General features: G+C 37.9%; 1 protein-coding gene across 1 annotated transcript; it reads left to right on the top strand.

The window, feature by feature from the left end:
* Positions 1 to 6,402: 6,402 nt before the first annotated feature.
* pou3f1 (POU class 3 homeobox 1) lies at positions 6,403 to 9,098 on the top strand. Its single transcript, XM_081388608.1, has one exon. The coding sequence runs from the start codon at positions 6,435 to 6,437 to the stop codon at positions 7,539 to 7,541; it is 1,107 nt and encodes a 368-aa protein (XP_081244734.1). The 5' UTR covers positions 6,403 to 6,434; the 3' UTR covers positions 7,542 to 9,098.
* Positions 9,099 to 18,157: the final 9,059 nt, after the last annotated feature.

The following is an 18,157-nucleotide window of genomic DNA, read 5'->3' as shown; positions in this document are numbered from 1 at the left end:
CCAGATGTCTCTAAAGCAAGTCGCTCGCTCGGTCCTTTCAGGCCCCTTTGAGCCTAATAAAACACAAAAGCGGGAAAAACAGACAGAATGAGTAAACACAGTGGAACTCCACGAAATGACCGAGGGGAACGATTTGGGTTCATTAGGCATGCATTAACATGAATTATTATCTAATTAAAAGGAAGCAAGTCATTAATAAGTTTGGTGAGGGCCTCTAGATGCTCTCTTGAGTGCGCAGTGACATGTGGAACTCTGCGGCGTTGTGCTGGTTACCCTTACTGTGGCTGCCACCAGGGAAGAGACACACTCCAGTGCAACAGACACAAGGTTCATCAAATCAATCATTAAATATTTAAGTTACTGAATAATGATTAAATTCGGCTACACAAGGTTCTTAGAAGTACTGTTATTTCCCAAGCTGAGTTTGATGAAAGAAAGAAAAGAAACAACTGTGGATTTTATGATAATGTCACTCTACAACTTAGCAGTAAACAGGTGCGGATGTCAATCTCACATCCACAAGTTATAATCACTATACATATATATATTAGGGCTGTGCAATGATTAATTGCCACATGTATATATTTAAGAAATATTTGCATGTATATATATTTAAACAATTTATATCATATATAAATATAAATATTTTATATATAAAAAACAATTTGTCTTAAATATATACATGCGTGTATGTGTATTTATATATAAAAATAATTATACACAGTACACACACATATATTATGTAAACACAAACTTTTATTTTGGATGCGATTAATCGTTGCACGGCCCTAATATACAACATCAATATGTTGGGTTTTTGAAACATGATTCATTTTTAAAACAATAATTGTTGTTAAATAACTATAAAGTTGTTAAATAATGTGATATGCATCACATCTTTTATCTCTGGATGTGCTTTCAAAGAAGGCAAATTATGTTTGCATATTTTCTCTATCATCATCATCATCAGCTTTCAGCTCCATTAGTCCTGTCAGAAGAAATGATGAAACCCAATCAGCATTAAGCTGTGTAAACATAAATATATATATATAAATAAACATAAATATATATATAAAAAAATATCATGGTTACACTTTATAGAAACTGTCATGACTACGTCGTCTTAAAACATTTTAGAATGTATATTATCTAACCATCAAGTAAACATTCTAGATGGGAATGAAAAGCATACTTTTTAAATATGTGATTGTGAACTACTGATTAGCATTATATGATGTTTGATAATGACTTATTAATGAATTAAAGTGTCATTTAATGAGATGTAAGAGGCCACATATATAATGGAATTTGATTCTTAAGTTAACATTCAACAATAGTGTCAGAGGTCAAGTCCTGAAATCTGAAGAACAATATGATATCAAGCGAAAGTGAACAGAAAATATTTGCTATTGCAATCATCCACCAAGCCTGAACATAAATGTCAGCGGTTGATAAGTGAGCGGATGGGTGTAGTGGCAGCTTGTCCAACATTACAAACCCACTGCATCACAGGGATTGAGGGGAAAGTGACGTTGAGTTGATTGACCATTGTGCAGGCAGACAGTGGGAGAGAGACCCAATGTATTCAGAAGCATGCTTCTAACCCCTTCAGCCCACAAGCTGTTTACCACTCTATCAGCTGCTTACCAAGGGTCTGGCTGCCATCCATATTCAGACGCCACAAATTCCACTGCTTATCTCAAAAAGCCCCCCTCCAAAAGCTCCCTGTTCCCCTCCACACATACATACATACATAAACGCATCTTTATGGAAGCAAGTGGCAAGTGCACACCTGGATGGGGGCAGGATAAAGATCGCCTTGAATTCAAAGCAAAGGATTGAGGCCTTGGCGGACAGAGCGGGCAGCAATACAGGTTACGGTGTGTGAATGTGTGTGAGAAAGAAGAAGAGATTGCAAAGAAAAAGATCTGTATTTTTATCAAATAAAAGCAGATAATTTTAAGGCACCGAAAAAAACCTGATTAAATCATATAATTATAGATAGATATTAAATACAAAAGTAATCAATTCATTAGCATTGGCATCCAATACATCCTAATTTCGTTTAAAAACTCACCAGGGCTTTCAAGCAGGGGACCCCTGGGGGTCTGTGAAGGTACTGCAGAGGTCTGAGGAGAATATTTATGAAAATTAATTTTCTAGTAATTATTTAAATTATCATTATGTTTTGGTGAGTTTTAATGAAAGTTATTACAGAATGTTATTGAGAAAATCTAGATTTCTATACTTGGGGGGTCCTGGGTTGGTCCTGAGTCTCTGCATGGAGGTGTCTGGGTCTATAAAGCACCTGTCTAGGATCGGATACTGTAAGAAATTTGGTGTTTCAAAATATCGTTTAATCTAAAAATTACTAGATTTACTAAATGCACTTCTGAACTTTTAGATATTCAAATTCCTCAGAAATGCCGATAATGGATTTTTTTTTTTTTTTTTTTTATGTGGGTAGCCTGTAATTTATAAATAGGGTTGCCATCCATTAAAAAAAGTACCGACAGCGCCTAGAATTAACTGTGTTAAAAAAAAAAAGGTTAGTCTCTTAGCTGTTTCTCATACACATTATGTTTTAAAAAGGCTTGTTCTCTGGCTGTGAGGGAAGAGTACCCTTCTCTCTTTGCACTGGCCAGTGATTGAAGTTAGGAACTCTCTCCATGGCTAATTGCGCGCCTGTGCTTTCACATGAATATTCATGCTTGCGTCTTCAGGGCCCCGCCTAATTAGCCCAAAGATAAATCGAGAGTTGGAGAGATATAGCCCACACCTTTTACGGAAAGGAAAACATTCCCGTTCCATTCCCTCGGGATGCTTGCGGAATCGCCTGAGTTCATTAACCAAAAAAGAGAGAAAGAGGTACCTGAAAAAGCGCAGAATGCCTCTGTAAATTCGTGGCTACTCAAGAAGCGCGCGTACCCATTACGCATGTCTGTCAAAGCCAACCGGTGAAAACAGAATGAGAGGTGAATCTTTAGTAGATTCTTTAATTAAAACACTCATTTAAGTTTGAGTCGATATGTCAGTATTGTAGCCTATACTGAAGGAGCTTCCTAAAGTTGGGTAGGAATTTTGTATCTATTTTTAAAAGTGTCAAAATTGACTTAATTTTCACTGCAGTGGCCTGGCTACCCCTCATTATAGACATCAAAAGAGACATCAAGATTCATCATGATTATTGTCCTTGTTTACGTATTTATTTTTATTATTTATTACGTATAATTTGTTCTGTTATTTTTTTAAATGCTGGAATGAAGATTGCAGCATTTTAACTTTATTTGCTAACTTAGTGATTCAACATTTTTTGAATATTTTAAAAGTGTAGTCTATTGATGCAATCAAATAAACATGCAGAAATTTGAATTTCTACGCAGGCTTATGCTGATACAGCCATTCAAAATAGAAGATAAAGGTCAAAACAATGAAACTTTCTAATATAAACTCTCTAATATGAAATTGTTTTAGCATTTGGCACCCACAGATAACGCCATGTATATTAGCTGTTTTCTGAACTCTTTCTCATGTGCACTTTTACGGCCTATGGTTAATGGAGGGTTTGACCGATCAGACTCTAATTATATTCAAGTGGAGGGGGTCCCTTGTGCAGATAAAAGCACGTGACTACAGACGCGTGAATCGTGAGAAAAGAAGACTAGAGCCTAGAATCCAATATTTTTGTGAACGAAGGGAGACATTTATATGCGAATTAAACTATGTTAATAAAACGTTGCTCTTATAGAGCCACTTAAATATCAAGTGAAAGCTAATTTTACAGCAAAGCCTATTTTTATAGCCTATTTTAATTCAAGGCTTCCTGGTTATAATAACCTACAGAAAATCAACAGATAAGCAGCAGATGAGTAAAACTTTTCTTTTTCTTAAACTTCGAGCTATAAAATTCTGTGAGCAGATTTAGTACATCCTGGATACTCAAAGGCCACGATTGTTCCCTACTGTCTTTCATTGCCATCTTACAAAACAAGGGCTATTATTTGTCTTTTCCTGTATGGCAAATCATTCATCTGCAGGATCAGTGTGATCCTTTCAAACTGCTCTCCATAGCAACCTCGTGCATCCCAGGAAAAATTCACCTCGCTCCACACAAGGCCATATTCTTTGCGAAGGGGGAAAAAAAAGAAGCATCTGGGCGCTTTTTGAACCACTTTCTTTCGCTGGCAAACTAAGCAAAGAGTTTGACTGTGCTGCTACTGTGACGCAGCTCTCTGGGCAGAAATGACCGCTCTTTTTATAGACTTCCAAATGAGAGAACTGTACAGGGAAGCATCCTCGTTAACTGCGGCTCTCGGATTGCATACGGCTATACAGCACGCTTTAGATTAAAATCCTGTCATCTGTGGGTCACATGTTCATTCTCGCCCTAAGTCATGCACACAAAATATCTTTCATTTGTAATAATATAATGGACGCAGAACCACCGCGTTTTTCATTATGAAAAAACAAACTGGTTAAAAAATTACAGTTGTTTAGAAATTACATTCAGACAATATATTCAAACGTAAAGAAAGAGAATAGTCTAATATAGGCTAAACGCTTAAAAGCCACTGGAGAGTTTAAAAGATGTGAAGTTAAATCATTCTTATCCAAAACACATATTATATTAGTTGAAATGCTTTACTCAAGTTATTCAATTATATAACGTTGTTCTTAAGAAAGTATATGCAGTTTCTTTATATTACAATACAGGTGTAAACCATTTAAGAATATCGTATAAAAGGAACCTGCATGTTGTTTAATTTGGTATTAAACGCAATGATGTTGAAGTATCCCTTTGAAATATCCCTGCGAGTGTTATTGCATATGTGATAAATAAATAAATGGTGGCTTTACATAACCACGCCTTTGACAGAGTGGTGACGAGCACTTGTGACCCTAAGAACATCATTTAGGTTACACTTCCATGAACGCGCGAAGCTTGTGCAGATGGACAGATAGGAAAAGCAGTGTGTAAACTTACCACTGAGAAGCGTTTTGGTTTGACGTCTGAATTCTCCGGCACATTTCCTCGCAAAAGCCTGTGGAAACACCCCATAAAGAGCAAGACAAACACACAAACACGAACGTGAACTAAAAAAATACACTGAGGTAAATAATTTAAATAGAAGTGATACCAAAAAAATCTTCTAAAAAAGCTGTGGTTTTAGATGGAGTCGAACGTGTGCCTGATTGCGGAGTTTTAGACGACTGGAACAGGAGAGATGTAAGATTTGTTTAAAGCCCCACATTTCCATTTAAGAACGTGATTGTGTTTGCAAAGATCCCTTTCAATCTTCGCATCTCCCCCTCTCTACCCCTCAGCGTCTCCGAGGCTGCTTTGCAATTCATAGAATTGGTAATTTGCTATTGGGACAAAACGTGAAGGGAAAAATAATCAGATCAGCCGGGAAAGGAATACGGAGGAGGCCAGGAGGGAGAAACACTGGATTTCTCTCGAAGTTACTGTTTAGAAAGATGCTTCGAGTGAAGATATTGTCAACACGCCGCAGCTTTGGCTTTGTATGTTTGTAAAAATCTGTTGGCTTAATTTTGAGTTATATAAGCAAGCCAACAACTGAAATTTACTTAGGCTATTTGTAAATGACAATTTTACTGAAATTTACTCTCAGTAAAATTTACATCAAATTGGCCTATTTCAAATGCTAGTCCTATACGTTTAATTAAGGTAAATTAAATTAAATGGATAGTCTATTAGACTATTTACATGGTCGGCAGTAGATTGTTTATGCATTTATGCATAATGATAGAGATTGTCTGATATGTTACAGTTACAGTGTGGGCGGTCTGTATTTCTGTATGTTTTATTAATTCGATGGTTCCGTGATGGTGCATATAGCCTACTTGAATAATCATAACTAATTGTGTTATGTGGGTAACACTTAAATAATATTGCTATATAAACATCTTTAATGTATCATACTGATATTCGTCGTTCTCGTGGGTGGCTCCTGAGATACTTTAGAACACTAATCTACTTGCAAAGAGGAGCGGTACAGTTACTAAAAGAGGCGATGCAAGGCGGGTCATTCTTCCACCCCACCAAAAAGAGTACCACACTCCCCCACGTGGTTATTTGCAAAACAACCCTCAAAGCCCAGTAATTTCCTACGGTTTTGCTGCTCACGCTCTCTTGACTAGTGGGGAGATGAGAAGAAAAGGAAAAAAAGAGAAAGCGTCTAGTGAAAGCGGCCAATTGCGAGTAACTGGGATCACGGCGCCCGGCAGCCAACCAAGCGGCCCGCGAGAGGTAATAAGGAAACCTGGTGGGCTGTAGTCGGCGAGGAACCAATGCACGCGCAGGGGAGGCGTGTCTTAGCTCTTCCCTAAGACCTCCCAGAGCAGGTTGTTGCGTTTTGGGCTCTAAAGCTCAAAGATCTCCGAAGTGCTTGTCAGTTTTCTAAGTCGGAGCCATGGCGACAACAGCTCAGTATATTCCGCGGAATAACTCATTGCCTTCGAACCCGCTAATGCATCCGGATTCGGACAGGATGCACCAGGGGACGACCTATAGAGAGGTGCAGAAAATGATGCACCACGAGTACTTACAAGGGCTAGCGACCAACACGGGACATCCGATGAGCCTAACGCACCACCAGTGGCTGCCAACCTCCAACACCGATTGGACCAGCGGCACCCACATCGGACAAGCGGAGCACAACAAAGCCAGCGTGCAGAGCAGAGAAGACCTGGGGAACGGCTACCACAGATCGCACCTGGTCCACCAGCCGACGCAAAACAGCCACCACGGTTCATGGGCGCCGACCACAACACACCACTTGTCCCCGCTCTCTCCCGCCTCCAATGGTCACCAGTCGCTGGTCTATTCGCAGACGGGCTACACTATGTTAAGCCCACAGCCGTCGCTGCACCACGGCTTGCGGGACCCGCTCCACGACGACGCGGGTAGCCACGACAACCAGATGGAGTCGCCCCAGCAGCCGTTCAGCCACCATCAGGACCACTCGGACGAAGACGCCCCCAGCTCCGACGACCTGGAGCAGTTCGCCAAACAGTTCAAGCAGAGGCGCATCAAACTTGGTTTTACGCAGGCGGACGTGGGCTTAGCGCTGGGCACGCTCTACGGAAACGTCTTTTCCCAGACCACCATCTGTAGATTTGAGGCTCTGCAACTGAGTTTCAAGAACATGTGCAAACTTAAACCTCTGCTTAACAAATGGCTCGAGGAGACAGATTCAAACACTGGCAGCCCCACGAATTTGGACAAGATTGCAGCACAGGGCCGGAAACGAAAGAAGAGGACCTCCATCGAAGTCGGAGTGAAAGGGGCACTGGAAAACCATTTCTTAAAGTGCCCCAAGCCCTCCGCCCACGAAATCACCTCTTTAGCTGGCACTCTGCAGTTGGAAAAAGAGGTTGTGCGTGTGTGGTTTTGCAACAGAAGACAGAAAGAGAAAAGAATGACACCGGTGGGGGTCCCTCATCCATCCATGGAGGACGTATACTCGCAAGCGGAGACACCCCCTCTACACCACACACTACAGAGTCCTGTCCAGTGACTGCTAGCATAAACAGGTCCTTGCTTCAAAATAAACTACAATGGATTTTGTTTATCTCCTTTGTATATCCCAAGACATCAGAGACAGAAAGTTTGGGAAGAGTTCGCTGACAGTGACCGGACAACTTATACGGGACGCCACTAATTCTGAATAACGTGAAAATGCATTAAGTACCGCGTCCGCATCGCGTGCATTTATCAAATCAGTACCAGTGTTTACGAAAATCGTATCGTTTGTGCCACTCTGGAAAAATTCGATTCTTTCACCGCCGAAAAAAGGGAGCTACGAGCCACGAAAAGGGCAATGTCTCCTTGGACAAAGGAGAGAGGACAGTGATTTTGTTAAAGCGATTAACCAGATTAATTATTACAATGATTATCTGTATTATTTGTGTCGTTTACTTTATTTCGAATGTTTTAACGCTAAGATCTTTTTTTCTGTCTAGCGAGTATTTTACTATAATTTCAACAAAGACAGATGAAATTCGTGATGGAAACAACAGGCACTTGGTCAAAACCTTCAATACAAACAAGTGCAGAAACTGTTTACAATGATCATTTCTTAGCACCTGATATCGTCTAAAGATGCAGAGACGTTAAAATGGCAACATGAATACACTGTCTGAAACAATATTTAGTCATTTTTGAGTTCTACATGCTCTCATTTTTTCCCTCTTTGCATGAGGCACTTATAAAAATTTCTTTTCATGTTTGTTTTGTTTTGTTTTGTTTTGTTTTACACTGTATTTGTTCGAGGTATACGACATTAATGCTTTACTTGTTTACAATTTTCTTTTCCAATTTCGTGTTATTTTGAACCGGCACTCTTTCCTAAGTCTGCTCCAGCGAAACATATTGAGAGTGATGAGTCAAAATGAAAAAGAAAGAAATATCTCAGGTAATTTTCAGTGCCCAAAAATCGTGCTGTACTCTTAGTTCTTCTTGATTATTGGCCAACTCTTGACACTCTCTATGTCAGCTGTGTCCGTTTAGTTTATGTTACTTAAATTTTACATCCTACTCATGAGCTTGGACATGGAGAAAAGTAGTTGTTTTAGTGAATAAGGGATGTGTTTTCGGGACTTCTTTTCAGGATTGGGGTAAAAAAAAAAAAAAAAAAAGAAATAGGAGGCTGGTAACGTTTCGTGTCGTTTCTCAAGGTCTGGCATTTTTCATTGGACAGCAGGTGTGTTCATTTCTGAAATGTTATTTGAACAGTGTGAATATACAACCTTTTCCAAAAAAGTAATAAAAATAAAAATAAATTACAAGAGAAAAGATTTTAAATAAATAGTTGTCAGGATTATTTCCAATATGTAAATATGTCGAATATGTAAACATATGTATTTGTTCTGGGTTCGTTTTGTTTTGTTTTGTTTTCTGGGCAGTTTTGTACACTTACTAATTCCAAGAAGATATTTTAATATTTCATTTATGACCATTTATATATCTATATATTTATTTCCTACGTGTGTTTGGAGCTTTTTTTGTTCGGCTCTGTTGATTATGTTGCAGTGGATTACAAATGTTTTGTTTACTACATTGGTTGTATGTTGATTGCGACATGTAGACTGCAAAGTCACGTTTATATTTATGTTATAGTAATATTTTATTACTTACATAAAACATATATACAAGAACACGACTTCTGTCTTTTTTGAAGCACATTTTCACGCCTATCATGGTGATGGGGAACGAAATAAGGTTTCATGAAATCCCTCTCAAGATTCTGTTTGTTGCGATTCAAACCTCAAAAGCGTTCAAGTTGGTTGATGTGTTTAAATCAATGCACGGAATCACGCTTTGATCATATACTTTTTTTGTTAATGCATGATTAAATAAAAATATTTTACACAAGGTAGCCTACAACATTTTAACATGGACAATCATATAGGCTAGTTAAAAAAAAAACACATTTTAAATTATGTTTTGTGAGCTATAAATGTTGAAATTCGCTCTATTAAGATATCATTAAAAATTCGATCAATAAAACTGTACAGTCTGCGTAAGAGGACACTATAACATTACCGCACAATTAAGTCTGCATTTATAGGCTACGTAAAAAAATTAATTCTAATACCAACACCATATTTCATCCAGTTTATTATTTTCTATGCTCTTATGCATTTTAAAAGGTAACATTTTGTAGTTGTTTTAAAAAACCATTAGATTGTGAAAAATATTTTTTAGGACACCAAGATGCTACTGACCATTCAGATGTATCTAAAAACCAATTAGCTATCTAAAGCATTCTTGACTATGTTCTATGAAAAATGTATAAACGTACATGGGCAAACTCGTTTGATTTCACATGAGCTTTTTTTCACATGAGGAATTTACTGTGATAGTTTGTTTTTATCCGTGACTCGCAAATCAAAATTCAAAGTCTTTAAGAAGGTTCTTACTTCTCCTATAGGCTAAGCATCTTCTAAAGCATCTTCTAGTATTCGTTTATGGTGCTGATTTTCCTTATAGACTCTCAGTTCACCGTGATTCGTGACTGTTGCTGCCTCTCATTAATCGTTATAGTTTTCTGTAATAGGCTATATATATTTCCCCTGATTAATAAGTTTTAAGAACGGCTTGAGAATAATCATAGTTCAGGATGCTGCTTGAAACTGAAAGCACTCATAAGAAATCCCGGATTAAAATGGGATGTTTTTTGTTAGTGAAGAGCAGCCTAAAGAGCAAGAAAGTTTTCACGGAAAATTACATTGTCATCTTTTAAAATGGTAGATCTAAAAAATTGTTGTTAACAATATTTATAAAGTGTCGTGGGGTATGTAAATATTTGCCCATTTTATCATTGACGATTTTATTTTTATTCGTTTCCCCCCCGGCTCTCCGTTCGCGAGTGGATTTGAGGTGCTTAGATAACGTAGGTTATAGCCTAGCCTGCAAAAAGCAACTTTTATTAAGTATAAATTACTTAGTTTATGAAGTAAAAATCATTTATACAAATAATGGAATTTAAAAGAACAATTTTAGCACAGGTAAGTAGGCTAAAGCTCAGCATCCTAAACAAGCTTTGCCAGTCAAAGCTCAGATAGGCTACAGAGAAAAGGTATGTTAGCCAAAAAAATAAATAAAGTGACAAAGTTCTTATACCTTGGTTTCTTCTCTCTTTTTTTCTCCCAATTTATCTTAGACAACTAACATTTCTGTTTTGCTATAGTAGCCTATATGTGATACAAGCTGTGAGTGTCCACTTATTCAGGCATCGCATTGGAAGAGAAGTTATGAGGAAACAGCGATTCCCAAGCGCCCCCTAACGACGTAAAGAGTAAATGCACGAGCTGCGGTGCTAGGGTTCGTTGTTCAATTTTCCAATCCTCTTCTTAGCCTAATAATAATCCATTGGTTCCCAAAATATGTGCTTCTTTTAATCACATGCCGACACCTATCTCTAAAAAAAAGTTTCAAATAATATCTGCTGGCCTTAAAATTAAAATGTTTGAAGTGAGACCATTTTTTAATAGGTTGTCTTTTGGCCTTTCCTCTACTATAATTAACTTCCTAAAATGGAAACCTATTCCCAGATCTTTACAGTCTATAGTCCAAATCATACAGATTCTGTATTATTCCATCATTACACTGTTGAATAGCTCTTATCTAATTTTGGAAAGAAATCTAAAGGAATGTTTTTAACCTGTTATATCTATTGACCAGTTGTAGAAAGAGGAAAATGAGACAGAAAGATGAGGAAAGAGATAAGCATTTTTTTTAAAACGCAGTCAGGTTTTAGCCCACCCGGATTCAGGGCAAAGGTGGCACAGGTGTGTCTACGTGAAGAAGAGCTTTTGGGAGACTGGCTCTTTTTTACCTGTGGAATTGAAAAGTGATACTACCTGGAATGAGAATGTGTGGCACCAAGATTATTAAATTATTTAGAGTATATATTTTTATTGTTAAAACTATACAAGTTCTGCAATTTTCCAAATGTGCAACTAAAAATGACTCACCACTGTGGTATAAATAGACATAGTAAACCATGAATGAATGTGTGTGGAATGAGTCTCAGGGGCCAGAGTTTGTCCAGATGTCACTATGAACGACAGCTCTGTAAGAAAGCAGATAGGATGTCCACAGCAGGCTGTATTCCCAAAGAGTTAGGCTTTTGTTCAAATGGGATGTATGCCCAGATTGACAGTGACTTATGCACAGAACCATTAAATACTGGACCATACATTTCCAGTGACCATCAGTTAAACTCTCAGCACACAAGATGTACATTAATACTGTATATCCTGCTGTAAGACCGGAAGTCATTATGATGGTTTGTTGAGTGTTATAATTAAATGTCATGGTGGTTACGAAACAACCATATAAGATATTATTGACTAGTGCTTTATGCAAAAATGAGATTCCAAAACTGTCTTCTAAAGTCCTGAAAGTTCTCAAATTTCATGGAGACACTCTAAGTTAGTGAATAGAGACACTAAAAGCTTAAAGGTTGACTGAGAAACAGAGCCATTAAAGACGATCTATAGGAGAACAGCACTTCAATCTGCAAGTCTGATGAGTACAGCTTTGTTACTTATGCATAATTAAGCCAAACAACAGGAAGATGCACTCTGGGATGGCCAATGCCACCAGGCTTACCTGAAAACCCAACTCTCCACAGCACAAATCACTTCCAGGATCATGCCCACGTCTGGCGAACTACAGACCCGGGCTGATCCTGGGCATTTGAGACACAACGCCACCTCCTTCATCAACAGAGTATCATCAAACACAGGAGATGTGGATTAGCAATGATTAGCAGGGATTATAGCTGGTTAATGGTGGGAAAATACATTAGGAGCCACAGGCTCTGAGAGGGATTTCGCTCACGCTAGCGGATTTGCATTGATCCAGAGCAAATGAATGAGGATTAGCCGCATCTATCTACAGATAAATAACATTAAGCGTATTATTCGGGCACGAGCTGTTATTAATGACATTACATACACCACAACAATGCCAGTAATTATAACAAATGGGCTGAATAATGCATTTAATGGTATTTTTAAATTTGTGTCTTGTTCTGAGAGGGTGTGAAGATTTCCAGCAGCTGAGATTCAGTGGAATTACACCTTTGGAATGTATTGTGAGATTTCTCATTAGAAGTCTGTTTAACGAACTTGCTGTTAAAGGGACGGTACACCCAAAAATGAAAATTCGGTCAACATTTACTCACTATAATGTTGTTCCAAACTTGTATGAATTAACATGTTTTGAATAACAACAACTTTCAAAGTATGAAAAAAAGAAAAAAAGACAGGCATTTCTCAAAACATCTACTTTTGTGTCCTGCTGAAGAAAGGAGGTCATCCATGTATGGAACGACATGAGGGCGAGTAAATAATGACAGAGCTGGAATTGTTCTGTTATATTCACAATATAATTTTATTAAGCACATGCATCATACACAATTTTGTTTTTATTAGGCCTAATATTTTTTGACCCGAAGAACTAAACAGGTCAATATTTTGGTGCAGCGCCTTTAAGACTCCCATTTGAAATGAGTAACAGCACTTCCATATTAACACACAGGTTCTGTGTTTTTATTACCAACAATCTTCAGTAACAACCTCTTGCAATACATTGTGATAGGTTCCCAAAACAAACCATGCTGAAACACGCCACTTAAACTGTGAATATCAGACTGAAATGCTCATAAAATAAAATAAAATAAAATAAAATAAAATAAAATAAAATAAAATAAAATAAAATAACTAATTAAAAAATTAAAAAACATTTTAAAGTGCTCATTTGCAACACTGGGACCCTCTGGAAGCATAAAGCAGTAAGTGCAATACGTAGTCAGAAACAGCACTACATTTTCTTTTATCTTTAGTTATTCTGGTGTTTGGGAATTTGGGAAAGTTCCAAACGAGCCATTTTTGCAGCTTATTTTCAATAAATGCTCTTATTTTAACTGTGGGGGAAGTTTTTAGTTCTGAAAGTTACAGTATGTTTTCATTGTACAATGAACTCTTTTATGTCAAGAGACCAAGGAAAATTTGATTCCTCATGATATGGCCCCTTTAAACAGAATTTCTTCAGCGAGGGGCCGGCCACACATTGTGGTGCGTGATAGTGCATGCTGCTACACAAGGCTGTGTTTGTCCCCTTCAAAGCAACTGATGGAAAGACAGAGAGGCAGAGACACGCAGGGACTTGTGCGGTCGCACTTGCATCACCAAAGATACCCAGCAAGTGATCTGATAATCCTTAGCATTGTTCTGTCTACCGTCGCCTCCTGCATTCACTGCCTACACTCCACTCTCCACTCGCTATCATTTATGTAATAAACACCTGACCCCAACAGCGAAGGGCAGAGTGCTTGAGAATCAGAGGAGGAAGGAAGGGAAAATGTATTTTTTCATCAGAAATTCTCTCTATTCCATACCTCAAGGTTTCACCTTAGAGCTGCATGAAAGAAGGGCAACAATGTGGCCACACAGCAATCAGCTATTTACCATATGAAAAGCTTTGGCTGAGCACAGGAGGAGTCAGATGCTGAGTTATTTATGATGCCCGGGTCTTGTATCTATATGGACCCTCTTTGAATTTGATTCTCAAATTCAGACCCATATATAGAGGATACAAGGGAAGTCATGGAGAGTCCTCTCTAACCTTTTCATTGCTTCCTTCTTTTGCTTCAAGTGAGTTGAAGCACCTGTGTGTGCTGAGGTTCTGGTGATGTAATGAATCTTCAGAACTGTAAAGGAATATTTTACGTTAAATAAATCATGCTCTTAAGGTCTTAACTGTACCTTAATAAAAATATAGAATTAAAAAAAGTATTTATACAGTGGGTCAGTCACACCAGACAGTTTCAGAGCAGAAATTTGAACCGAAGCTCATATTTCTGTGAAAGCAGCAAACATGTTTATTATTCAATCTGAAATTGTCCTTTTGAAATTGGACTTTTCTAGTAAGTTCTTGTATTATTGTGTAATCATGCATGCATGTTTGAGTTCCCTCTCTTCACAATTGTATATAACTTTATACACACTGTAAAAAGTGAACAGTTGGATCAACTTAAAAAAAATTACTTCAATTGGTAACACCTAAAGAAATTAAGTTTTCTCAACTTAAATTATCACATTTTTCACGATAAAATGTGATAATTTAAGTTGAGAAAACTTAATTTCTTTATAGGTGTTACCAAATGAAGTAATTTTTTTAAGTTGATCCAACTGTTCACTTTTTACAGTGCAGGTTAGTAAGAAATTCTATCATATAAGTCTCATGTAAATCTCAAATTTGTATTTACAATGAAATATTCCTTTAATATTCATTGTTGGGCTTAGGCTTAATTAATAAGCACATTTTTCAATCGCTTATGCGCTGGTATAGTGCGTCTTACGACAGAATCAAGTGCCTTTTGAATAATATGAATGTTGAATAATATGAATGTACAAATTATTAAAAAAGAATGTTGAATGCCGATATCAGAACAGTCCCGAACTCCTCTTGTGTCCTCCTATGCTACACCTCAAATATTATGTTTTAGTACAGATGTCCAGCTCTCTGCCCCCTGTAATGTCTTCCAAAGCTGAAAGCTTCTTGGGAAGGTCACAAGTTAATAACTCACCCCGAAGGCCTTCCTCACAAAGGTGTAAGTCTAGCTATAGGTTCTCCAACACTTCACATTCAAAACCTAGCCTTTGTGTGGTGGTGGTCATTCTTCTAAGGGACTGCTTTTTCAAGACTTAAGGCACAAGGTTGATTGCTCTAAAATAAAAAAAGAAAAGAAGAAAAAGAGAAGAAAAAATAGGGGGAAAAAATGAAATGCCATATAGAATCTAAAAGAAGACTATGGTAAATAATAGGGCGGCCACAAGGGCTGGGAGATTTTCAGGGTCTTTCAGACAATGTATTCGGCACTTTAAAAAACAATATAAGCCAGATAAGTAAACACTTGTTGTGCTGTGTGATTGTTTGCATTTTCACAATTCTGCAAATGGCCGTGGTTCAACAACAATATGTTGCACATGAAGGTTTTTCTCCTTTAACAAAACTAATCAGATGTCTGTTTTGCCACAAAACACGTAAAATGGCATTCGCCCACAAACTCAGCTTGACATTTCATATATGAGGGTGATGACCAACATCTTTGAAATCCCTTTCTTTTCTTTGCGTGTTCTGGTTCAGGCCCACCCTCTTCGCCCTCCAAAACACTGCCACAAGAGAGAAGAGAACTGCCAAAATAACAACAACATCAACAAAAAGAAATAAATGAGAAAGATGAAACGAGGGGAGACAAGGAGGGAGCGCGAGACGGAGCGAGATGAAATAGAGACCTGCCGCTGAGCTCAAGGACGCAGCGCGCGACTGCGTAATTAGAAATGTACACAGACGATTTAGATGCAGGGATGTGATTAGGGAAAGCAGCCCGGTCTTCATCTTAATCAGCTCACTTCTGAGAGCTCCTTATTGACGGGAGGGGGACATACTCTCAGAGTAAGACTGTAACCATCCACTGAGTCAAACAGCCTGAAGAGCTGAAGGAGATACTGGGAAAGTGAAAAACAGAGGGGGAGAGTAAGAAAAGATTGACTGCAGACTGAGGCTGCATTTACACTGCAGGTCTTGATGCCCAATTCTGATTTGTTGACTATATCTGATTTTTTTGACGACCAGCTTACATACAGTGATCCATATCCAACATCTGCATTTACACTATACAACCCAATGGTAGATGTACTGACCCAGAAAAGCTTAGGCCGGAAAAGGAAGTGGCCTACAAACAGTACGATTTGCAATGGACGCAGACTAGCTTTTGCTTTCCGCACCATCTTTAAAGGTCAGCAAAACTTTGGTCTCTGAAGGCGGAGAAAAAAGAGGAGAGATGATGCAGCCTTGGCGAAGCAATGATCGCTGCTGTAGGCGTCCACCTAAGTTCACGTCGTTCACCACCGTCGCTTTTTCAAGGACGTGTGACTCGCATTGACAAGGGAATGTCTGATCTGTCCACTTACATGGCTGACACAAATGCACATATCTGATTTATATCAGCTCTTTTTCTACATATGAATGAGGCTTTAAAACCAACTCAACTTTTTTTTCCTGCTTATACATTTGTGGGTCATTTCCGGTCTGTTCCACATGGGAGGAAAAAAAATCACAATTGGCTCACTTGAACCATGTAATGTAAATGCAGCTGTGACGGGCTGAAGAGAGAAAAAGACAACAAAACAAAAAGGAAACATCAACAATGGTAACAATGAACAATTCCCAGAAAACTGGTAATAAAAGAAAATGTGACTATTAAGTCAAGCAATACAAAATTCAGTAACGCTTTAGATTACAGCCCAGAAAGTACTGCGTAATTAAGACGAATTTGCCGCGTAACTTTCGGTAATTATAGTGTATAAAGTACTTGCATGTAAATATAAGGGAACGATATGTGAAGTTTGGGGAATAAAGGTGTAAAAAATAATTTATACTGTAAGTATTATAGAATTAAAAGGACTTATTCTACTATTATGATACAACAATCTTACATTTGAGAGCAATTTAGCGAGAACACACTGCGTTCCTTTTTGTAATAATTGTGTTTGTGTACCAATAGGCTAATGTATAGGCTTTTTAAAAATTACAGGGTATACTATGCATTTATACATTTTACTATTGTATTTTTTTTTATTTATTTTTTTGATAGCATAAGTGCAGATGTTTAAAGCTCCAATATGTAAAAAATTTGACCACAAGAGGGCGCAGTTTCAAACAATAACAAAGGCGAAGCTTGATGACGCTATGAAGAAGGTGACGATGGGAGATGTCGTTTTTAATGCGTTTTCACCATCTAGCGATGTATCTAAATGGAATTAATGAATCTTGATCACGGATGAGGTAATTTATTCGTTTTTTGTATTACCTGTATGTCTGATCGTATTATTTTATGTCATCATATGAACTGCAAGGAACGTGAAATGTTATGCTATATTATCCCCTAACAACTTACAGCTATTTGTCATTAATTCATATCTATTAAAATCATCTTTACTGTAACTATTACATTACTTGTACAGTAAAAAATTTTTTTGATTTGCTTACCTGTCTATCAATACACTCGCGAGAGCAGAGTCTCTGTCAAGTCCAAGATTGTCTCGCAGCTCTCTCCATCTCGAAAACGCCTGGCCGATATTTATCCGGGTTTTATTCCTCCGTTTGTCACACAGAGTCTGCGTGTATCCGAATATGGACGCTTTCGTTTTGTTGGCACTTCAATACTCGCCAAAGAGTAATCGTGATCCATAACAGCTATAACCATACAGTCTATATGGTAATAACGCTATAACCACCACTTCCGCATTTGACCATGTGATGTTCCGGTGTGGTGGAATATCACATGGTCCACACCGGAAAAAAAGGATAGTGCGGACATTGCGTCACTGAGAGGCAACATTTCTTTTCCGGGACGGACAGTTATTTAAAATCGGAATTTCTCTGAAATAAAAAATCTTTGGAGACTTTTGAGATATTGTAAGTACACAACTGGAGGAAATATATCACACTGTGCAAGTTATTTTCGGAAATTTTATTACAAAATTGTTACATATTGGAGCTTTAAGTTTGGGCTTACATGTTTCAAGGCAAGTAAAGCTAAAACTATTGCAATTG

The sequence above is a fragment of the Scardinius erythrophthalmus genome, assembly GCF_964197995.2.
Source record: "Scardinius erythrophthalmus genome assembly, chromosome: 16".
NCBI lineage: Eukaryota > Metazoa > Chordata > Actinopteri > Cypriniformes > Leuciscidae > Scardinius > Scardinius erythrophthalmus.
This window is presented reverse-complemented; position numbering and strand designations above follow the sequence as displayed.